The 24,729-nt window shown below is 51.5% G+C and overlaps 1 protein-coding gene across 1 annotated transcript in view; it reads left to right on the forward strand.

Moving 5' to 3' along the window:
• The window catches only part of ARID3A (AT-rich interaction domain 3A), a 91,336-nt gene that overhangs the window by 58,499 nt on the left and 8,108 nt on the right, over window positions 1-24,729 (forward strand). Inside the window, exon 4 of the mRNA XM_074939675.1 lies at window positions 18,489-18,561. Within this exon, the coding sequence (XP_074795776.1) occupies window positions 18,489-18,561 (73 nt within the window). The remainder of the gene's footprint in view (window positions 1-18,488; window positions 18,562-24,729) is intronic.

Consider the following 24,729-nt stretch of genomic DNA (forward strand, 5'->3'; position numbering starts at 1 on the left):
AATCAAACCTTTATTATACTTGCACAGTTCCTTGCAATCTTTAATTGAATTTCCCTAATGGGTAGTAGGTTTTTTAATGGTATAAACATGTATAAAAGCTGTTTGCCCTAGAGAGCAACTTATGAAAATTGGCACGAACCAAAGTTCTACACCCATGCACCTGCTAATTTCAGTCCTGTGGCGTAAGCGGTAGCTATATTCAAACTAAACACTTGCCGACTGGTTTGTCAGTTTCACATATTGCTTAAACAGAAATGAATTTCAGTTCCTCAATTTAAAAAAAAAAAAAAAAAAAAATCTGAGATCTCAGCTTTTTACGATCAGTACTTTTAAGTTTCATTGTTCATAAAGGGACAAAAAAAGATGCATTGGGATTTCACGCTTATTTTTATCTGCGCTGTGTCATCTCTCATGTAATTTAGCAGAAAAATGGTATAGAGAAATAGATAGGAAATAAGGCATTCTAGGCAGAACAAGGCAAAGAAATCCCATGGAGGGTTTTTGGAATTCACTCATGTTAACGTCTGGGCATTTCCATCTCTCTGTCTTTAATATGCAGCTCCGTCTCAGTAATGATGGATGCATTGGTGATGTGATGCAAAGAATTTTTTTAAGGCATTTTGGTGGGGGAAAAAAAGCAAAAACCTGTCAACAAGTGGGCGGCCAAACTTTTGTGTCTCCCCCTCCCCACCATCCCAGGGTGCATCTTCACATGAAAGCTCTAGGCTCCTGCACAGTCTTTACCTCAACCTGCTAACTCATGTGAAAGCTACAAACTGCCTTGTCTCCATTAGGACTTTACCTTCTGTTTGCTAATGTGAGTTAAGAATGCACCTTCGTTCCTACTGAAGACAAGGTCTTAGTCCCTGACCACTGGACCGAGAAGTAAACTTAGTTGCAAGCGAGGCTGAACCCAAGACTTGCTTAAAGGTCCTGCTCACCCTGTGACGCCCAGCATAGGGCAAAAGGCAGCTCCTGACGCCTGACATTTGCAGAGCCGTTTTGTCCTCTCCCTCAATCAAGTGGATTCTGTGGATTCCCACCCCCTTTCCTCTTGGGGAAAAAGAGGCTAATGCTCATCTCATGAAGCTGGTCTCTCTGCACCTGTCCCTGTCTGGCCATCCCAACAAAGCACTTTTAAAAGCAGGCACCTTCTAGGAGTTGCTCCATCCAGAGGCAGCCAATGCAGATTCCATGGGAGATGCAAAGACACAGCATCTCCCTGGAGCAAAAGAGGTCAGGGGAGACACTGGGGTTCTTCTAGCAGTTTAAGGTAGACACAGAGGACACACTCACTCATCAGAGTATCTGTCAAGGTCTCGGACCATTCTCCTGCTTCACATCTAAGAGCACCGTCTATGCTGGAGGAACAGTGGGTTGATCTCAGTGCTAAGTATCCAGTCAACATCGGTCAAATTCTGCAGAGTTTTCAAAATTTAGCCTGCCAGGCTGGACATAACCGGTTCCCACATATCCCATGCTGCACTGGCTTGCCCTAAAGTCTTCTGTTACTCTTCAGCAGGTGTATGACTGAAAGACCCTGTTGAAAGATAGACTCAAGTTTGAGAGTATTACACGCCATCCTCCCACAGCTTTAAATGCAGCTATTTATTCCTCGTACGGGGCCTGAGTTGAGCAGCTTAGGAAGCAGCAAGGCTGTCCTGAAAGGTTCGTGCAGATCGGGTGCAGCAGGTTCGTGTTGAACGTCATGCTTCCGGAGCTCTGTCTCTAGTTTCAGAGTTACGGTGTTCAGCCTGGTTTGTGTGGATTAAACTTTCTGGGCAGGAGATTTTGGCTTCTAAGCCTAAACTTATTGCCCTTCCATTTAAGGGGCAGAGGTTATACACATGGATTGGCTGCGGCTTTGACCCCCAGTGAATTAAAAAAGAGAGCTCTCCACCTCTTTTCTTTCACTCAAGAACAGAGCTGTATTTAGCTCGTCCCTTCAGAAAGCTGCCTTAGAAGTCCACTATTCCGGTCCCTCTTGCCAGGAGGCAACATAGTAGCAGATGTGCTGGTGTGGTGCCCTTCTGGGGTCCAAGAAGAGGTCTCTTCCACTATAGAGCCGTTTTTGAGATAACGGTAGGAAGTGTAAGCTCAGGGAGTGAACCCCTAACGTTCTGCTTGTATGGAATTTAATCTGTTTCCCGAGAATAGTCCTTTTTATGTATTCAAAGCGGGGGGTGGTCTGGGGGGGAAATAAGTCTAGCAGCTCATCTCATGTTCTGGAATCCTAGACAGCCTACAGGTTCAAAAGTAACCCGTGATTTTTAGGATAATTCAGGCATTTCCAATGGGGCGTCCACAGAATCACTTTTGAAAATGTAGGCCCCAAATATTTTGGGTTTTGTTTATTTTTTTAAATTGGGGAATGGGGCTGCTGGCTCGGTGGACTTTGGCATGGTGACCTGTCTTGGCTCATTTGCTAGCCAGCTCGGGAGCACGTTGGCGCGTTTTCCCTCCACTTTTAAGCTTGCAACTAGTTGAGGGATCAAAGCCACGTCGAATGGTTCACGCGCACTGGCACTGAGCAGGCTGCATAGCTGCTACCTTGGTATTATCTATTGGCTCTGAATAGAGCTTAGACGGAAACATTATTGTTCGCCTGCAGTGAGTTTTCTATCCGCCTCTTCAATTCAGAAATACTGTCCTCCTTGGGAACCCAAACTGGTTCAGATTGAGGGCCAGCTTCTCCAAAGACCTTCCTGCTTCCATTTGGTGTTTAACCTCCCGGCAGCTCCTGCTGTTCTCAGCGGGGCTGGGGTGGGTGATTCTCCATTGCTCTCAGAGCCTTTTTGAAAATCTGCTCCGTGGTTGTGCAAACGCTGACGTCAGCAGTTTGGAGTAGGCTTTTAGCAATGATGTATTGCAAGACTTTGTTGTTTTGATTCCGGTAACGAGAGGGGAGAGAACCGTCAAAAGGCGCCTTACTCCTCTTGATTCCAAGGGGAGTTAGGCACTTAACCTGCTTAGGTGCCTGGTGGGGTTTACAAAAGCACCCATTCGCATCTTTAGGCACCTAAATACCTTTGAAAATCTGGCCTAGAGTGTCTGTCCCCTGGGGTCTGGACTGACACCTAACTTCTCGCACAGGCCACAGCTGACTCCAGTGTGTTGGCCTAGAGGGGGAAAGAAGCCTCATAGCCAATTACCTTCTCACAATAGTCTTGTGCCCCCTGCCCCGCCCCCACTCACTCCAACCCCCCCCCGTCACTCACTCTCCCCCACCCTCACTCATTTTCATGGGCTGGAGCGGGGCGTTGGGGTTCGGGAGGGGTGAAGGCTGTGGATGCGGGCTGTGGGGTGGGGCCAGGAGTAAGAGGTTTGGGGTGCAGAAGGGGGCTCTGTGCTGGGGGGTGGAGCTGAGAGGTTTGGAATGAGGAGGGGGCTCTGGGCTGAGGCAGGGGGTTGGGGAGTGGGAAGGGGTATGGTCTCTGGGCTCCGGGGTGGGGCCAGAAATGTGGGGTTCAGAGTGTGGGAGGGGGCTCCTGGCAGGGGGTTGGGGTGCAGGGTGTTTGTCGGGTGCAGACTCTGGGAGGGAGTTCAGGTGTGGAGGAGGCTCAGGGCTGGGGCAGGGAGTTGGGGTGCGGGAGTGGGTAAGGGGTGCGGGCTCCGGGGAAGCGGTGACAAGTCCCTCGGCTCCTAGGTGGAGGCATCGCCAGGTGGCTCTGCACACTGCCTTTGCCCGCAGGTGCCACCCCCACACCTCCCATTGGCTGCGGTTCCCAGCCAATGGGAGCTGCGGAGCCAGTGCTGGGTAGGGGCAGCGTGCGGAGCTCCCACGGCCGCGCCTCCACGTAGGAGCTGAGGGACTTGTCGCTGCTTCCAGGGAGCTGTAGGGAGCCTGCCAGCCCTGCGCCAACCGGATTTTTAATGGACGCCAGCGTCCTTATTCGACCAGGTGTTCCAATCGAAAACCGGACACCTGATAAACCTGCTCGTAAACCTTTTGCTTCAGCTATTTGGTATTCACTCCGGCTGTGCCATTGGATGACTAGACCACATGGTGTTAGCTCTGCTCCTGGACTGGATGTGTCCGAAAAAGTTTCAAACAGGAGACTGTCTCTGTGGCTGAATAATCCTCTCTGCTAAAATCAGAAATAAATAAATAGAAATAACGCAAGTTCCTGGATTTGCAGATGTTTTCATGAATTCACAGCGCGTATCTGAATGTTCATGAATAAGGGTTAGTGAGAGAGGGTCACATTTTATAGAATGGGTACATTTTATAACTGGTAAATAAACCAGGAACAGATGTTTTAACAAATGGTTAATCAATTGTTAGGGACCCCCAGGTCAATAGATTGCTTATAACCATCTATACCACCTGCTTATAGCTTATAGCATCTGTTCTCTCTCTGTAGGCTCTCCTACTTTGCTCATCAATGCAATATCAGTAGTCCTCGTATTAACTCTTTCTAAGCCGTACTTAAGGTGTGGCCTGCACAACCCGTCAAGTCAGTTCCTTTTTTCACACAAATATTTGCCATTCTGCACCGATGGAGACCTGTGACCCAGAGAGACTAAGGGAGTTGCCCAAGGTCACGCAGGGAGTTAGTAGCAGGTCTCCCAAGCGCCACGCTGGTACCGTGCTATCCCACCCCTTCCCTCCGGGCTGGACACGGTGCATTTTCTGCCTGTGTTACCTGCCTCATGGCAACACTGAGTGGAGGGAAAAACAATGCAACCATTCATTGATCTGCCCGCCCCGCCCCTCCCAACACACACACACACACACACACACACACTCTGAGCGGTTTGATCATGTGTTATCTGACAGGCCAGCTATCTGACCCCAGCCACTGTATCGGCCACAAACTGGCAGGAAGAGGCACAAGGAGCCAGACCCTCCAGAGAGCATATTAGAGGGAGTTACTCTGCAAAAGAGACCTGGAGGCAGAGGAAGGTAGCCAGTGGCCCAGGGAACCAGCACGGAGTCTGAGGAAGCAGCCCTTAGCTTCTCAATACGGGGTCCTTGGACCAGAGCCCAGAGTAGAGGACGGGCCTGGGGTCCCCAGCTGACCCCCAAGAAAAGGGATGTAAACTCTCCCCCCGCCTTCATGCAAGGAGGGACAAGGACTGTCGAGTCCAGCGTGGGGCTGAAGGCCGGCGGCAAGGTCACTAGACTGCTGCTCCATTGGACTCTCCATAACCACGGAAGGGGTGGGGATTGTAAGCGGCCTGGCTGGAGGGCTGGGTGGTGGGAAAGGGGAAAGCACCGCAGGCTCGGAGGGACCGTCGAGCAGGGCGCTGGAGCGGAAGAGGCTGCTGCACCATGCCTGGCCACGAGGGAGTGCACTGGCCGGTGAGTGACCACTCTGCCGTTGGGCATGTGAAACTGATGGGCACTAGCTGCCTAACCCAGCATAGAGGGGAAGGGGGGTGTTGTGGCTAATGCCCAGGACACGGAGTCAGGATGCCTGGGTTCTTTCTATGACTATCGCTGACTCCCGGTTCTTGGGAGCCCAGCCTTAGATCCTTGGGGCTTGACGTTTCAGAGGAGCTGAGCACCTGCAGCTCCCATCGCCTTCAGATGGAGGGGTGGGTGCTCGGGCCTTGTGAAAATCAGGCCCCAGGTGTGTAAATGTGGGCACCCGAAACTGAGACACAAATTTAGAGGCCGCTGTTGAATATTTGGGCCTTACCCTCTGAATCTCTGTTTTCCATCCATAAAGTGTAGATAGATATTATCTCGAAGTGTGGTGAAGCTTAATTCAGTAATGTCCAAAAAGATGCTATAGAAATTCAAGCTGTTTATTTTCATTGGTTTCACCAGGTAGCCACGCTATTTGGATAGCCGATGGTATGTACTGTAACTATTTACATATATAGGGACTGAAATTGAGGTCTGTAGCTGAGAACTATTGTTCTGTGAACTGGATGACAACTATGATTATTTCATATCTAACTCTTATGAGAGACCAGCACTGGGGTACAATATCCAGATTACAGGGAGGGGCCTTTGTTGCACTTGTGAGTTTACTTTTCCATCCCAAGAGATATAAAATTTCCCCATAAACTGAAAAAAAAAAACTTCTGTTTGATTGTTATGGAGAAGAGAGAAATTGCCCAGCCTGATTGGCTAATATTGAACTAGTGGCTTTAGATAAGATACCTGAAGGTGCGTTTTCAGCCAGTCAGACTGCACATGCAAATGAACACCTCCTGATTGGCTGCAGTTAGCTATTTTCTTATGCACCTTCCAGGTGGTAAGTAGCTAGTAATTCTTTTTCTGGCTGACCTTTCTGATTGTTTGCCAGGCTTTTGAAGTCCACGTCTGTGATGAAGCGCAGTTTTGATTAAGACAATCAGAATTGGTCAGATTTTAGCTTCAGATCTCTGGGAGCAGCCCCCTGTGGGTTGTTTTACCTGACCTCACTGCCCAAGTGTGTGCATTTTCTGTTCCCCCAAAGAAAACGCAAGGAACTTTTTGCTTAATGCATTTTTCTCCTTGCAAAAGAGGACTGTGACATATTACAGCCCCCCCACTCCCCCCGATTATGCTGCATTTCCTTCCCTCGTTCATTTGTATTTAAACAGCAGGCTCAGCCTAAAAGGATCCTGCCTCTTAATTCCCATTCTCAAAACCTCTCCTTTGTGTGAAGCAAGGGAGAGCACGTGGTACTTGGCAGGCGATACAGGTACTTGGTGGGAAGCTGGTTAGTGGTTTTCCAGACGTTGTCCACAACCCCATGACAATTTCACGCTTGATTTTTGCAATCAGAGGTAGAGTGGGGTCTGTGGTCAGTCAATTTCTTCTTAGATGGAGGTCTGAGATTTTCTACGTGCGCCCTAGGGAGCAGGGGGTAGGTGCTGGTCTGATGCAGGCACGCTGCCCCTGTGGGGTGGCATTGGGAACACCTGCCGCTGGACTGCAGCATTCAGCATAGTTTTAATCATGAGACAGACGGGCCTCGGAGACACAGAGGAGCAAAGCTGCCACAAAGGAAGGCAGTGAAGTCTAACGGACAAGGCACTGGGCGTCAGGAGACATGGGTTCTGGCACCAGTTCTGCCACTGACCTTGGCGCTGACACCCCCTCCCCCACTTCATCCGCCTTGTTTCCTTTGAGGAACATCTCTTGTGAAGTGTCTTGCACAGCAGGGGGCCCTGATCTCCAGTCGGGGGTGCTACTGCCATAGAAATAACTGGTGGGGGTGAACCATTCCCCAGTTAGGTGAATCCTGTTATAAGGAAAGAGGCTTATAGGATCACACTTCCCGTGCATGTAATCTTACATAATTCCGGTTCCCATCTCCTTTGGAAGCGGGATTCCAAGGTCCACCATGCTGCTCCGAATGGATCCACTGCTGGCGCTCTGAGCCTGCTGTCCTCATGCCGTTAGCATCTGGCCGGTCTATTTTCCACTCCCCGGTGATGTGTTTTATAAGAGAGAAGGGACTGAATTAACTTGCCGTGGTGCGGAAGTGGCCACATGTTCACAACAGGGGCAGAGGGGCTGGGGGTGAGGGTGAGGGTGAATTCCCCGAGGAGCTTTCTTTACAAGAAAGCAATATGGTGTTAGTAACAATTCCAGTAGCGGGGCAATGGAGGGGAACTTGAAAATCAGCGTAGAGGGGGGAAGACGAGCCTTTAGGAACTGAAGCATTGAAATCAGACCCGCTGGGCTGCTGTGATAATGGCATGAGTCGAAGCAGAAGTGACTGAGTGGGTGTGAAGGGGAGAGTTACTGTGCTGGGTTATCGGTCTCAAACAGCACCGGGAAGCCCCTCCACACAATCCCGTACCTCCTAAAAACTTCAGGCCTGGTTCTCATGTACATTCAGGCCCCTGTACACTGCTCTGCAATGTGAAGTGGGTGTAACTCTGAGGCCTGGTCTGTACCGTGGGATTGGACCAGAATAACTATGTCAAGTAGGGGATAGATTTTTCTAATTTTGTCTTTTAATCAATATAGTTATCCTGGAACAAGCTCCCAGTATGGACACACTTCAGCTGGCATCAGAGTACCTTATATACTAGCATAGCTTATTCCCCTTCCTGTGTAGGAAGAGCTATATTGGGAAAAGCACCTTTGTAACTGCTTCAGTGTCACGAAGTTGTACACTTTAACTGTGGTTGTATTGCTAACCTAGCATCTGAGCACCCCACCCTCTTCTGTGTATTTATCCTCATAAAGCAGCTCTCTGAGGCAGGGCAGTGCTGTTCTTCCCATTGTACAGATGGGGAACTGAGGCAGAGAGAGGCTAAGTGACTTGCCCAAGGTCATGGAGGAAGTCTGTGGCAGAGCTGGGATTTGAACCCAGCATTCCCAAATTCCAGGCTGGTGCCACCACCCCTGGATCATCCTTGCTCTTGGTTACTGGCTTGTAAGCCTTTGCGTCTGTGTGGTACATGGGCAAGGGAACGAACCAGGGTGTATCTGGGGAGGACTGTGCTGCAGGATGGTGCTGAGTTCAGGGAGCTGGTGCCAGCTGGAAATGCACAGACCGGGAGGGCACAGCACCAAGCCTGTGAGTCTGAGCCTCTCCTAATCTGCCTAATTGATAGAAGCCCTTTCCTAATTTATTCCCCCACCTGCGAGCCCTGAGATCCCCTGGCCCCACAATGATCCCTTTTCATGCCTCTATAGCTGTATCCGGTCCCCTAGTGTGCGACAGCTGGGGAAGGCCAGGGGTGAGGAGGGCTGTTAAAGAAATACCTCCCACCCCTTAATTCAGCTCATCGACAGCTCTGCTGTTCCCAGGAGGGGCTTCTGGTGCCCCCCTGGAGCTGCTGCAGCTGTTTGGCAGTGCCTTGGTCAAGAACTAAATTCAGCTGAGGGACAGGACAGTCCCCTCCACTGCCTCTCTCTGGCTCAGGGCTCGATCCCCAGGCTGCTGAGCACCATCCCCTCCCCAACCCCTTCCCCGGGGAGTGGAGGGCGCTCAGCGCTAGACCGGACCGGTGTGTCGGGAAGGGGCAGGGGCTCTGGGAATCGGCAGTGGCTGCTGGGAAATACCCCCAAGTTTCCTGGACTCTTCATTGGCTGGGGCCCAAGATTCCTCAGCTGGGTCAGGAGTTTCCTCCGCTGCTGGGCCCCCAGAGCCATGTCTATTGCATTCCTGCTGCCACCAATAACCACGCCCCATCCACTGTCCCCATCACATGCCAGATGCCAAATTCGGAGCCTCCTTTCCCCAGCCAGAGAAACCCAAGCTCTGTTCTCCAAATCCGTCCCCCTAATACAGGAATCCTGGGTTCCCCCCCAACATATAATCTCTGGATCCCAGTCTCCTTTGCAGCTTCTTGGGAGTTGCTGCCCTCCCCTGCCTCCCAGCTCCTTGCTGCCCTTCCCTCCCCAGCCCTGTGCCAGCATGGCTTGCGGGGGGGAGGGGGGGCGGCGACTTGAAAGCAGTCTGGGCTCGCAACTGGTGTTGGTGATAAAGGCAGCTTCTGACCTTTGCCTGCATCCACTGCACAGAGGCTGGTTGAGCCGTTAACAGACTTCCCAGGGAGCTGCAGGTTTTATGGCTTTCTTTTAACACCCCTGGTTATCAGTGTGGTCCCACTGATCTCTTCGACAGGTCACCCTGCTCCGGCGCAGAGAGACATGCCAGGCTTTAGAAACTGTGATGTTTGCCCTCTGCACTGTTCCCTTACTTATAAAGCCCACTTAGTGAGCAGCCTTCCCTGCCAGCCAGGGGCAAATGACTCGGGGGGAGGTGGGAGTTTGTCGTTCAAAGGAGCAGAGCCCTGGCTTCAAGTCCCTGCTCTGCCACAGACTTCCCGGGGGACCTTGGGCAAGTCACTTAGCCTTCCTGTGCCTTGGTTTGCCCATCTATGCAATGGCAATAATAGCCCCACCTCCTAGCTGGGTGGTTAAAGTCTGAGAGGTGCTCAGGTACCACAGCATGGGGGGGCCAGATCATAGAATATCAGAGTTGGAAGGGACCTCAGGAGGTCATCTAGTCCAACCCCCTGCTCAAAGCTCTTGAACTCTTATTATTTATATTATAGTCATAAGAACGGCCACACAGAGTCGGACCAATGGTCCATCTAGCCCAGTATCCTGTCTTCTGACAGTGGCCAATGCCAGTGCTTCAGAGGGAATGAACAGAACAGGGCAATTATTGAGCAATCCTCCTCCTGTCGTCCAGTCCCAGCTTCCAGCAGTCAGAGGTTTAGGGACACCCAGAGCATGGGGCAGCATCCCTGGCCATCTTGGCTAATAGCCACTGCTGGACCTATCCTCAGTGAACTTACCAAATTCTTTTTTGAAGCCAATTCTACTTCTGGCCTTCACAACATCCCCTGGCAGTGAGTTCCACAGGTTGACTGTGCATTGTGTGAAGAGGTACTTCCTTATGTTTGTTTTAAACCTGCTGCCTAGTCATTTCATGAGGTGACCCCTGGTTCTTGTGTTATGTGAAAGGGTAAATAACACTTCCTTATTCTCTTTCTCCAAACCCTTCATGATTTTACAGAAGCTCTGTCATATCCCCCCTCAGTCATCCCCTTTCTAAGCAGAACAGTCCCTGTTCCAGATCCCTAATCCAGATCCTTGGGAGATCCCACTATTTACGTCTTTCTATTGTGAAAACTGGACATTTATTCCTACCCTTCGTTTCCTATTGTTTCGTTACTGATCCATGAGAGGACCTTTTTATCTCAGGACAGCCTACTTTGCTTAAGAATGTGAGTCCTTGTCAAAGGCTTTCTGAAAGTCCAAGTACGCAATGTCCACTGCATCGTGCTTGTCCACGTGCTTGTTGACACCCTCGAGAAATACTACTTAAAAACAACGTTGCTGTTAGTTTTTGTGTCTTTTGCTAGTTACTCTTCAAATTCTTTTTTTGGCCTGGCTAATGACACTTGACCTGCCAGAGTTTATGCTGCTTTCTGTTTTCCGCAGTCGGATTAACCTTTCAATTTTTAAAGGATGCCTTTTTGCCTGTAACCGCCTTTTTTACTGTGCCCTTTAGCCATGGTGGCATTTTTTTGGTCCTCTTACTGATTTTGTTTATTTGGGGCACACGTTTCGTTTGAGCCTTTATTATGGTGTTTCTAACTAGATTCCATGCAGCTTGCAGGCATTTCACCCTTGTGACTGTTCCTTTTAATTTGCATTTAGCTAGTTTCCTCATTTTTTGTGTAGTTCCCCTTTGGAAGTTAAATGCTACTGTGGTGGGGTTTTTTGGTATTTCCTCCCCTACAAGGATGTTACCTTTAATTCCATTGTGGTCGCTGTTTGTGAGTGGTTGAGCTGTATTCCCCTTGTGGACCAGCTCCTGTGAAAAGAAAAGGAGGACTTGTAGCACCTTAGAGACTAACCAATTTATTTGAGCATAAGCTTTCGTGAGCTACAGCTCGCTTCATCGGATGCATACTGTGGAAAGTACAGAAGATGTTTTTATACACACAAACCATGAAAAAGTGCTCCACATAAGACTAAATTAAGAATTGCCTTCCCCTTTGTGGGTTCCAGGACTAGCTGCTCCAAGAAGCAGTTGTCTTAATTTAACGTCTGCATCCCATCTTGAGGTGACATGTACTCAGTCAATATGGGGGTAGTTGAAATCCCTCGTTATGAGTGGGTGTTCTTTTTTTGTAGCCTCTCTAACCTCCCTGAGCATTTCACAGTCACCATCCTAGAGTCTCCATTGTGATGGACACACACATAGTAAGAGAGAGTCCTTGCCCCAAAGCTCGTCCAGTCTAAACAGACAGAGTGGGAGGGGAAACTGAGGAACAGAGCGGGGAAGGGACTTGGCCAAGCACACACAGCAGGTCAGGGGCTGAGTCAAGAATAGAAGCTAGGTCTTGTGTTTCCCAGGCTTGTGCCCTGTGCACTAAGTTGGCTATCTCTTGATTATTGAGATGATAACAGGGGCCATAGTGGTACCTAAGATAGACAGAAAACCCTGTGTCTGTCCCCTCTTGTCAGTCAGGGCAGGGGAAGAGGCAGTTCCTTTGCAGACCTACTTTCGCAGATCCTGGGTTAAGACCCTTTGACCTGACAACCCACGTGGCTTCTTAAGCAGCTCCAGATGCCTCTCCAAAGAGGAATCATCCCAGGCAGCCAAGCTGGAGCTTGGGGCCCGGCATATCGGTTACACGGTTAATGTGCTAATCCGCCAAGGCGCAGTCGGCAGCCCCGCAGTACGTGCCCTGCTGAGATACCTGCTGATATTCATAGGCCTGCAGCAGCCCCCGAGGCCTCGGCTCTGCTGGCAGTTGTTCAAAATGATCATTGAGAAAAGTGAGAGGCGCATGGCACGGTGTGGGATTCAGCAAAGCCCGGGCTGCTTCGGGACTGCATCACCCGGCACTGTGCACCCAGCCTGTGGGGTGACCAGGGCATATGTGTCAGCACTGCAGGGGGCCGGGGAGCTGCAGCCCCTGGATCTGCATCCTGGACGGGGTTGCGGGGGGAGATGCATCTTGGGGGAGAGGAAACAACACAGGGATTCTGGGTTCTTCACCTTCCCCCTCAAAAGTTTGTTGGATCCTGATCTCCTGTGTTGGTTCCTGGTGGGGCTGCTGCTCTTCCCAGCTCCTCCCTTCCATGCCAGCTCTGGACCTGATCCTGCCAGCCCCTGGTCTGATCCTGCAAGGAGTTAGTGTCCCCTGGCTGGCGCTGAGTGCCTTCCATGAGGAAGCGGAGCACCTCCCTGGGGACGCTCCGGACCTTGGCAGATCAGGTCCTGTGTTTCTGCAGTTGTGTTCAAAGCTGCATGCCCATGAACGTACCCCACTGTGCTACCCTGACCGAATCTGCTGTCCTCATGCCCTGCCAGATGTGCAGCCTACTCCCCAGACCTTCTGCCGTGCAACCAGCTTAGAGTCATTAAACGTGACTAATGGTCTCGCGTCCGTTGCATCTCTAGATTCTCCGTATTATTTATCATGTGTCTGTAGCGTCGAGGGCCATGTGGCACCTGACACAGAGTGCAGACACAGTCCCCACCCTGAAGAGCTAAAGTGACAGAATGGTAGAGGTGAAAAGAGAGAGAGACTGAGAGAGGGATTAACAGAATAAGGCTATTAACGGTGTAGCATACTTGTTCCTAGCTAGCAGCAGTAGTAAGCTGTTACCTAAGCTGGTCACAGGTTTTTCCATTGGAACTCTTCTGGGATTTCAACTATAAATAAACTTTTTTATGAAACGTGTGTCTGCTTTCCACACACACACATTAAAAATGAACACCTCAAAGCCAAAATATTTCCATTTTTTTTCTATTTCAATGAAAAGTCAGAACCGTCAATGAAAACAGCGGGAGAATTAGGTTCGGTTGAAATTTTCCACAGCAGCCAAGCCGTACTTTCGGAACAGTTCTGCTGTTATTCTCTGGGGGGTTCGTTTCTGTTCTGTGTCGGTTCTTAAATCACACTCATAGCTGCCGAATCTGAGCACCTTCCCATCATGCATTATGCGGTGTGACTCACATCTGTCACAAGTCGCTCGTTTTCTCCTCTGCTCCCTTGGGAGAGAAGTACGTGCAGTGGAGAATCTTGTTTTGGTAGGGTTGGCTTTTTTTTTTTTTGCTATGGTTTAGCTGTCAGGAGCACCGCCGGCTTGCAGCCTGGTTGCTGGGCAACTCAGCAAGCTCACCTGGACCTAGTGAGCGCCCTCCAAACGGTTGTGTTTCCTGACGGGGCTAGGGAGCCAGCAGTTTGCTTCGGGAGGCTGCTCAAGGCGTAATAAGCCTGCAGCTGCTCTCGCTTCCGCTTCCTGCTCCAGTCCTTGCTCCCAACCCAGTTCCTGCTGCACCCCCAACCTCTCGGCTCCCGGCTCTGACTCTCGGCTCCATCCCGAACTGTGATTCCAGCTCACCCTTCAGCTTAGGCTTGGCTTCTGACTCCAGTTCAGTGCGATTCCTGGATCTATGCTTGTCATCACTCCCACAATCACCAGGCGAGATCCCGTTCCACCCACTAGCTAGGCCACCCATGCTCCGGCAGGCCAAAGAAATTCACCTTGCACTTGGACCAGAAGGTGGGGTGGTTCTTGGTTCCTTGGGGAGTTCACGCCGTTGCCTCCCGCACAGACGAACTCTGCCCGTGTAAAGCGTTTCCGTATTGCCATTGGGCCACATGCGGACCAGTCGTTAAAGGAGGACCTGACACGCGGGTGGGTGATGCACCGGCAGTAGGCTGATGCAGTGGTTGCTTCTCTCTCTAACTTGTGAAGCAGCCTTCGCTGTATTTCGCATGCACTTGCCCTTTAATCAGTCCATTCCTCCGACGGACGTGTGGCGATAACGATTATTAATCGGATCCGCGTCGCCCATGCAAAAACTCGAACCAGCATCGGGATCCAGCTTCCAAAACGCGGTTAAGAATTTAATGTGGCCTTCAGTTCTTTTCCTCCCCAGGCCGGCAAGGCCTGCTCTCATAAATCACATCTGGAATGTGCTCTGCTGTCAAACGATGGGTGTGGTCCCAGGAGAAAAGCTGGTGCGAGTATAAATTGAAGACCACATAGAGGCTGCATTAGACGCCTCGCATAGATCTTCCTGTCACAGCTTATAAAAACATCCCCCCGTTGTATATTGCCAAGACTCCTTGCAGCATGTAATGCCCTGTCCCTTGCTTCATTAATCTTGTCCGGTTTACAATAGCATTAGCGCCTTGTATTGTGTAAGGCTTGGATGTGGGGGTGGGAAGAGGGCGTCTTGCATCAAAGGATCCCTTTACAGAAAGGAGGGGAAGGGGCTTCTGTCCCTAGGGTCTCATCAGGAGCGAAATTCACTGTCGCGGGAGGTGTTGGCTGTAAGATGCTTTGTAAATAAGATCAGTAGCTTCTCCAGACTGGATCCAAGTTATAAAAAGGGGGGGCTTGCGGATACTGAGAGCCCCGGTGAGCCCATGGGGATGCTCTTTGACAAAATACGGGGCACCATAGCAGAGCACTTCAGACAAAGCAACATCCCTGTATCCTGAAGGGGCTGATGGAAACTTGTGCCAGCCAGGACAGGCCAAGTTAATACTGAACTCCCGCCTTGGGGCGAGGTGAATTCTTTAATGCCAGGCCGTTTGTGTGACACATGAAAGGATAGGAGAGGGGACTAGCCTGGGCCATGGGAGGCCTGGGTTCAACCTACAGGTTACCAGCAGGATTCAAACCTGGAACCTGCAGCAGGAAAAGAGAGCCGGTCTCCTGCGTGAGCTAAAGGAGTAACTCCAATAACTGGTAGCGGCAGGAGACCACTCTCCACTAGCAGAGGATGCAAGACACATTCAGTTAGCGTAAGTTACAATCCCCACTGGTGTTTGTATTGTGGGTAATGCCTGGGAGCACAGTCGTGAACCAGGACCCCACGGTGCTAGGAGCTGTATGCACACAGAACAAAGTGATGAGCCCTGCCCTTTATACGCTGACAGAAACACCAAGTGTGATAATGGCCTTTATTTCTGTCCAATAAAAGGGATTCCCTCACCCAGCTTGTCTCTCTAACATCCTGGGACCAACAGGGCAACAGTTACATTGCATTATGCAGTAATAGGAACAAGTGTCCTAGGGGGTATCTTTATTGCCCCGTCGAGGTAGTTGAAGCTCTTTGGGGCGGACCCAGAGTCCAGATCCTCAGTGGGAATTAGGTCCCTAAATCTCTTCGAGACTCTCTGGGCCCAGGTCATTGTGTCTTGCACGCTGCACTCAGAAGGCCAGCTACGCTTTACGAATAACGGAAAAGGATCTGGGTTCTTGCTCGGGAGATCTGGGGCTGTGGTTTTACGGTGACGTTTTCAGTCTCTGAAGGGTTCAGAGTGGGTCGGACGGAGGTGGTGGCTCAGTTTACTTTAATGTAGCAGTCTTTTGGGGTCGTGTTAGAAACGGACAGAGGGGCAAAGGTCCCACCAGCTGGTTTAAGTGACTGACACTTGCTGCGCGGGGAGAGGGGGAGGCGAATATTAATAGTTGAGGCATCACTCCGACACCCATGTGGTCAGCAGCTAATGAGCTTTACATGCACCGAAGATTTGCTGCGTTCCCCCTGCCGGCTCGCAGGCTTCCCTTCCTGCAAACAACTGCTCAGAAACGCTTGCATAAACCCTGAAAGAAACAGCTTTGAAAGGGGATGGATCTCTGTGCTGTGTCAGTGCACCCACTCCCTTGATGGCTTTACAGCACAGTCTGCTGCGCTATATTGTTGAAGAAAAGGAGATTCCAGTGCCCACCTTAACAAAGGATCATCCATAATAACTAGCCTGGCTGGGTCCCTGAATGCACCCTTCTCCGTGGGACCTCATCAGGGGAGCTTTGCCATTCAAATGTCTGGAGGCTTGCTGCTGTTCTAATTGCTGCTGCTGTTAGATGTAGGGTGATAGCGCCGAGCTGCCCCAGTCGGGGATCAGGGCTCCATTGTGCAGGGAGCTGTACGTGCATCTAACATAAGATGCTCCCTGTCCCAAAGAGCTTACAGTTTGGGTATGTTGATTTCTGTCCCCTGTCTTGGTAATTGGGATCGTCACATAATCATCTGGAGCATTTGCCATTAAAGGGATTAAAGAGACAAGGTGGGTGAGGGCATCTCTTTTATAGGACCAACGCCTGTTGGGGAGAGAGACAAGCTTTCGAGCTCCACAGAGTGTCAGCTCACAAACCACAGAAGTCGGTCCAATAAAAGAGATTCCCTCGCCCTCTCTAATACCCTGTGACCAACAGTGCTGCATATGGTTAAAGGTGTGTCTGCCCAGGGCTTGCTTTGCTGACTGCACAATCTGGAACCGTTTCCAGTTAACCTACCATCTTTCAGTCTCTTTAAAGCCGCAACGCAGCTGCAGGTCATGACATGCTTGCTGCCTATTCTTGGAGAGGAAGCGTTACTGCTCTTCACCTAAGCCGTGCAAAGTGTGTGCCAGGAGAGCATGTTAATCACAGAGAGCAGGGGTCATGCCACGGTGCTTCAGCTGTTAATGTAGATCAGCTCTGCCAGCAAGCAGCAAAATGTTAATGGCTGCCAGGGCTACTGCACCCAGTGATGTCCCACAAAGCCGGGCAGCAGAATGGCTTTCGCCTCCTTCCAAAGAAGGACTTGATCGCATATGGGACTGAGTGCTGTGGCCCCGATCCTGCTCCCATTCTTGCAGCTAAGCCCGTTCTTACGGTTGGGGATTTCAAATCCCTACGGTAGTCAGGCGCCCGACTCCTGAATTGGATTCCCTTGTCGTTTGGGCACCTAACTCCATGATGCTCCAGCTGAAGAGCCTGGCAGAACTGAAGCCCAAATGACTGCTGCCGTCCCAAGCAGACCCCAAGGCATATCGGTGCACAGCATGTTCAGCCTGGCTTAGACGTCAAGCTCTGTAGGCCAGGGGCTGTGCTGCCCCTCGTACATCATCAGCCCCTAACACACAGCTGGGGATAACCACCCCCACCCCCTGCCTTGTATGAGGTTTCTGTGAGTCTCTTGGAGCGGTAACCTGCCATTACCAGAATGGACCAATCTGATGACGTTATCCCGGGAGCTATCTATGGTCCCCATTACGATAGCATTGTCACCTCTCCCAATCTGTACAGGCTTTATTCTCCCAGCCCTCCAGTGAAGTGGGGCATTATGGAAACCGTTAGTCCCATTTTATAGATTGTGATCTGAGGCACAGAGAGGCTAAGTGACTTGACCGAGGTCACATAGCAAGTTTGGTGGGTCTCGCCCACATGTTCAGGGTCTAATTGATCACTATATTTGAGGTCGGGAAGGAATTTTCCCCCAGGTCAGATTGGCTGAGACCCTGGGACGGTGGGTGGGGGGGTTCGCCGCCTTCTGCAGCACGCAGCACAGGTCACTTGCAGGTTTAAACTCCTGTAAATGGTGGATTCTGTAACTTCAAGTCTTTAAACCATGATTTGAGGACATCAGTCACTCAGCCAGAGGTTAGGGGTCTATTTCAGGAGTGGGTGGGTGAGCTGCCTGCGATATGCAGGAGGTCAGACCAGATGATCACAATGGTCCCTTCTAACCTTACAGTCTGTGAGTCTTCCAAGCCATAACAACCAGCTTAACCACTGGGCCACGTGGTGGAGATGCAGGTAAAGAAGCACGTGTTCACCTGCAGTTATCTCCTCTTCCCCCTTCTAATCACCACTCCAAACCACAGCCATGCGAATGGTTCAAACCTAGCAAGTATCGCACGCTTCAGTGTGGCTGTGCCTCGAAAGGGAGCAGCATTTAGAACCCTTGTCGCATAGCTGGGAAAACCTAGACGCTAAAGGAAACCGGGTGGGTGAGACGGCGACCTGGCTGCGTTTCAGGACTCTGCTGTGTGCAGCCTCCCCCATTTCACCACCTCCTCTGCTCACCAGCTGACCCAGCAGTGGCGCTGACGCGTCTCTCATAATAGATGATCTGCCGTGTTTCCTACCTACTAGGCCAAGCGCCATCCAGTGTGTTTAACTTCCTCCGACACGGGGCGGGCTGGGCAGTGCAGAGCCAGGCTCTCTGGGCCCCTCCCTGCGGGGGATGCTCTGACGTGCGGGTGTTTGTCATGTTCTCCCACCCCGGGTGCCTTGCGAGTGATCTCTTCTCTTCCTTCTCTGTGCACAGTTGTACGAGCTGGATGGCGATCCCAAGAGGAAAGAATTCCTGGACGACCTCTTCAGCTTTATGCAGAAGCGAGGTGAGCCCTGCTGTATTGTCCTGGCAAGCTTGCACTAATGCGCGTGTGTGGTCCCTCGCCACCTCAGGTGAGATTCAGAGCTCGATGAGCCCCAAGTTTTATTTTCTTGCTTAATATTCTTGCCTCAAGGAGAAAGCTGTCACCGGCCTAATGTTTAACGTGAACCACTCCGCGCATGGGGATCAATCCTGCTGCATTGAAATGGGGGGCACCTCTGTCCCCACTGACTGACTTTCAGTGGAGCAGGATTCGGCCCCTTGCCCCAATGGCTTTGCTTTCTTGACTTTTCATCCTTTGGGTCTCGTTTTATCAAAGCCCGACTTACGACTGTGCATCGCAGTTTGATAGTCCGCCATCACTGCTTCTGGGCAAGCGCCTCTCCCTTCTTAAATGGGGTTTGTTTCCTTATTTCCCGCCCCGTGGTAACAGAGACCCTTGCCTGCCATGCACGGATGCAGCATCCTTCATCTGGTCACTGAGCAGCAATTTGCTTCCATTGTCTCTTCTGCCCATCTATCCCGCTGTGCATCTCTTAATATTTTTGAGTGGATGTGATGCTGCATCAGAAACTTTGCTACCAGGGTTGTTAAGTGCCTGCTAGAATCCCTTTTCCTCCCTTGCAACTTTGCTCCGTGGGTAGAATCCACAATTTCCAGCCGCTCCTTCAGAGCACTGATGTGCTTTTCAAACTTGCCCTTGGCTTGCAAGCAGGGAGCTGGTGTCTTCACACTGAGCAATAGCAATGAACTGAGTCAACACAGCAAAGCGACTCAGTGGCAAACACTATGGAGTGGATGAAAAATCCGGGCCGATTATTCTCAAAAGTGACTAGAGATTTTTTCATGCCTCCTTTTTCAGAAGCGCTAAACTGGCCACTCTCTGAAAATCCGGTCCATTGAAGGTGTCTCAAGTCAGGCACCCCAAACTGGTCGTCACTTTTGCAATATCTAGGCATGTGACATTAAAGGGCACTGTCAAGTTAAGAATATATATATATTTAATTCCTTTCTTTGATACAAAAACACCTTGGATGATTAAATCTGACAGAGTTTGAGCCATTCTAGCTCATTTTCGCCGTTTATGCTGGTTGGTTTGTTCACTTCCTGCATTTCTTCACGTGGACAGTGGAAATAGACATGCCAGTTTCACTTTGCTTATCATGTTTGAGTGGCTTTCTTCTCCTGGCTCCTTTTGCGGGAGCCCGGCCCTGCAGCGGTTGGCTTGTTAACCCTGCTTCCGCTGGCCTTTCGTTTTGGGGGGGAAATAATCGTGGGAACCTTTCGGCAGACTGTAAAACTTCACAGCACCACAACCCCAGCAGTTTTAGTTTTTGCCAAACCCTAAATGTGGTCCAAATTTGGCGCTGCTTCAGCAGAGTAGATCTCTGCACAGGGGCGAAAGACATGCCCACGCAGTGAGGCTACCGCAAGGCATCTGCGTCACTGAAGACTCACTGAAGCTGTCAGGACAAGATCCTCAGCCCGTATAAATTAGCTTCGTTCTGCTGACCTGACCAGTATATACCAGCAGAGGATCGGGCCCCCATAGAAACTGGTGGGGTTGCTTCTATCCTACACCAAAACAAGCAGCGACCATACATGAGCACAAATCCCCTTGAGCCCCATCTACGCTGCAGAACAAGCCTTGGGGGGCGAAACTGGCCCTAGCGTAACTTCCCCACGCATCCAAGCCAGAACACAGAGCAGAGCTTTAGGGTGCAGCCTTGTGGGAAGAAAATCTAGTTTTCCTCAGGCCCTCAAGCCAATATTTCTGGGTTTGGGGTAGTGAGGGCCTTCCAAGACGTTTGTGTCAACATGGAACTGCTGCTGGTGCAGGAGAGAGGATCAGCAGGGATCGTACGGGGAAGGGGAGGGGGATCAAGGGGAGGCTTCACCGTGAAAACCAGTGCACCGGCCCGTCCTGTGTGGGATGGGAAAGCAGAGCAGGATGTCTTGTGGCACATAAGGGGAGGCCCGTGTGTACCAGCTCCGAGACACATCATGAGAACGTCCCCGTCGGTGCGTGTGACTCAGTGCTGAGGGGCTGGTGACTTGCACTGAAGTAACTCACGTTAGTATGCGCCGCTGGCCTCTGCTGGATGGAATCTGAACTGTTAGTGTGTGTGTCTTAGGCCCCAAGCTGCTCACAGGTTACAGAGAGTCTCCTTTAGCCCAGCCTGTGCCGCTGGAGCAGGAGGATCTGAATTCTACCCTGGGTGTCACTGTGACCTGCTGCCTGGCTGTAGCATGCAGTGTAAGGATAGCCAGGAACTCACAAGTGCCCCTGGGTTTGGGATAATATCTTGCGGGGATAAGCTAGGGCAAGTGGGGGTGGAAAACAATAGACCAGCTCATGGGGGCCTGAAGTAGAACTCAAGCTTGTAAGGTTTTGGGGTCAGGGACTGTCCTCTTTTTCCGTCTTTGTACAGCAGACTGGGACTCGTAGGCGCTCGGGTAATGCGGGGGTGAGGGAATGTTGATCCCAGCTGGTTTCAAACCTTCCCCCTTGAGAGGGATGGTTGCAGGACCGAGGCACGTTGGGTGGGAGAAGCCAAGGGATGGTTGTGGGACCGAGGCACGTTGGGTGCGAGAAGCCGAGGAATGGTTGCAGGACCGAGGCACGTTGGGTGGGAGAACCCGGTCCCCATCTCACAAGCAGCAGTGGGTCAGGGAGGAGATTTCCAGCCAGCCGATTCAGAGATGAAAAAACGAGTCTGCAGCTGTGTTTACAGTGGCCGAGGCGGTGGCTGTTTGCCTCGGTGGAGGGCTCGGGTTCCCAAGGAAAGCAGATGGTGCTGCTGCTTGCGTGGGGCCTTTTGTCAAGCAGGCAGCCTCTAGGAAACGGGGAGGGGGAAAGAATCGGCCAGGCGCTCTCCAGAGTTTACTCATTCCGTCCTCTGGATCCTCTCCCAGCCCCTGGCGCTTACACAAACAATGCGGTCGGCAAGGTGTGGGCTCTCCTCGACTGGGGGAGGGAAGGGAGGAGCCCCGGCGAACGCGGGGCTGAAATCAACATGCTTCCAAGGCAGGAAAGGTCGCCTCCGGAGCCAAGTGGCTGGAATTCGTGGAGGATATTGTTACTGTGCGCAGGAACCTTGGAAAGCTGTTCTCGGAAGCTAATTTCCCACAGAGAACGAGGATGCAGCCTTGAGCATCCGGGTCTGAGGGAAAGTTTTTTGGGAGCATAGGAGGCCTCTAAACAACAGGGCTTGTCCGTCTGACCAAGAGTCAATTAGGAGGACAGGGTCTGATTTCATCCTATAGTAATTAATACTTGATGTAACGCTCTTCATCGGTGACTGTCAAAGCTCCTGAAAGAGCATCGCTGTTGCCGTTTTCCAGAGGGGCCGGGGGGGAAACGGAGGCACAGAGTGGCTGTGACTTTCCAGAGGGTCACCCACAGGCCTCAGCCAAGCCAGGAACAGAACTCAGCAGTCCTGACTCCCAGCCCCGTGCCCTCACCACTCAACCGCGCTGCCTGCCGAAACCGCCGTGAGGAGGATGCTGAAAGCAGACGGTGCAGATGTGTCGGCAGAATATAGTGGAGAACAATGCGAGGTGATGAACAGCCGGTGGGCAGGCTGAGTTTATGTGGCAAGGGTTATCCTGGAGGGCAGGTGGCTGGTCTGAGCATGAGCACTGAGCCTGCAGAGTAAATTCACGCCTCTTGGAATTGCCTAGCAAGGCTGCAGCTGTGAATGACAAGATAGAGACTCAACGCGAGACCTTTGTGTTTGACCTGCTTGGGTCTGCCCACGCTTGGCCTTGCCCTGCTCAGAAATCACACCCAGGTCCCCGGGAAATACGTTTAGCCTCGTGGAGGTGCCGGCAGTCTCAACACAGCATTGCTTGTGCATGGTCAGCAAATAACAATTGTGCTTCATGCAACATGCAGGCCAAGCATGGCTGGGGCTGATCAATGGCAGACAGCCACCGTAAGCTGCTCCCAGCAAACAGGTGTTGACCGTCAACTCCAGTGGCAGGGGCCTCTTCCGGGTTATCAGCCCGGGGATCAGAGTGAGGGCAGGGAGGCTCAGGACTGCGGTGAGAAGATGAGGCAGACATTTCAGGCCGAGCCCCTTTTCCTTGTCGGTCTGTGACTGCTTAGGTGAACTCTTTCTGCTCTGGTGCAGTCCCTGTGGCGGGCGTGAGCAGCGAATGGGCAGGGCTGGATTCAAGTGTAGGGACCACAGGCCCTTGCCTAGGGCCCGGGCTCCCGGAAGCACGTGATGAGGTCCAAAATCTCAGCCTTCAAGGCGCCCACCAGATCATCTAGTCTGACCTCTTGTGTAGCACCGGCCGCCAGCACCTGCCCACAGACCCAGCAATGGGAATTAGGGCAAAATATTACAGCCCCCAGGAGACTAGACTGTGAGGTGCTACAGGCAGAGGATAGGATGTTCACGGTGCCCGAGGCCCCCGTAATGGCAGGGAAGCAGTTAAGTGAGATGTACCCCGATAATTCCGGCAAGTGACCCACACCCCCCATGCTGCAAAGAAAGGTGGAAAATCCTCAAGGTCATTGCCAGTTTGACCTGGGGAAAATTCCTTCCCGGCCCCACGTATGGGGATCAGTTCGACCCTGAGCCATATGAGCACCAGCCAGCCAGCCTTAACATTGCTAGCAATCTTAAGAGTTGAAAACGGGACCTGAGTGTATCTGACCCAGGAATGTCTGCCTGAGTCTGCAGACAGCCTGAACCAAGAGGTGGGAACTGTCCCATTCAGCCTTGCGCTGAGACCTGCTGCCTCGCCCAAGTAGGGGCAGGGCTATGGCGGGCGTGAGGGTGGGACCACGGGAGCTAGGGACTTGGGCTGCAGGCTGGCTGCTGTTCATGAAGGTTCAGAACAGCCTGGGGTCCTCTGAGACTCTCCCCAGTCATCAGGTTTCAGAGCCTGAGCTCCAGCCGCACCCTGAACATCTACGCTGCTATTTTTAGCCGCGCGTGTCCAAGTCAGTTCACCCAGGCTCTGAGACTCGCTGCCGCGGGTCTGTTTTGGCCGGGTAAACACACCCCGGAAGCCCTCAGCTCCTGGTTAGGGGCCAGAATAAGTGACCAGATTTTTAAACGAACAAGGCATGTTCTTTTGAAAATCTGACCCGTAAGGTTAAAACACTGAGCTAGGTCTTAGGCAATCTAGACTTCATTTCCAGCTCTGCCAGAGTCTCCCTGTGTGACCTTGAGCAAGTCACGTAATCTTCCTTCCCCGTCTGCAAAATGAGGAGGATGAGCCTGTTCGATCTTGTCTGTCTAGACTGCAAGCTCTTTGGGGCAGGGACTGCCCCATGCTCTGCGCTTGGTCAGTGATGGGGCCCCGATCTCTTACGGCCTCACGGTGCTACCGCCGTATAAATAATCTCTGTTGCTGACAACGGCTACAACTGAACAAGGGCTCAACCGTGATCGGCACCATTTCAGTAGCTGTGGTTTAACAACACCCCCCTCTCCCCCCCGGCCTGTTTCCCTTCTTCCGGGTAGCGGCCATAAATTAGCAGCATCACCACAGGGTGGGAATTTTGTTTCCTGGTTTTAAAAAGGCAATAAATCAATAACAGAAGAGGCGGGAGAGGAGACATCCTCATTGGCTTCCCCCAACTTCAGACTTTGCCACCTCTCTCCCTCCCCCACCCTTTGCACCCTTCCCCTCTACAATAAACCAGAGGTCAAGACCCCCACCCCCACCCCCCCACCCCGGCTTGTCTGATTGAATCATTGGCATGATTTTTCAGGCAGCTATTGATGAATGGATGTATTATAGCCCAGCCCCCTCCCTGAATATATGTGGTCCCTCTGTGTCTTTGTATAAACATCCTGTGTCCGTGTTCCCCCCCTCCCGTCCCCCCCCCTTCCACTCTCGGCCCCAGCTCTGCGCTAAGATGGGAGGTTCAGAATAATACTGGCTGGAACTAGGTGTTTGCTAAGTGTAGCATTAAAGCTGGTCACGTGACTTATTGCCGACGATTGTTCTATGGGTGGGGAAATTTATCCACAAACCGAGAGAGAGAGAGAGAGAGAGTGTGTGTGTGTTGTTTGGTTGTCATTGTGGTGGTGTTTTTTTTTCTTTGATAAATATCTGTTCACAATTGCTCAGTGGATCGTTTTTTTCCAGCTTCCGATGGGGGCCTGCCCCTGTGTTCGTAGCGTGCCCCTTCAGAATTGGCTGGTTC

Source organism: Natator depressus, chromosome 25 (genome assembly GCF_965152275.1).
Source record: "Natator depressus isolate rNatDep1 chromosome 25, rNatDep2.hap1, whole genome shotgun sequence".
NCBI lineage: Eukaryota > Metazoa > Chordata > Testudines > Cheloniidae > Natator > Natator depressus.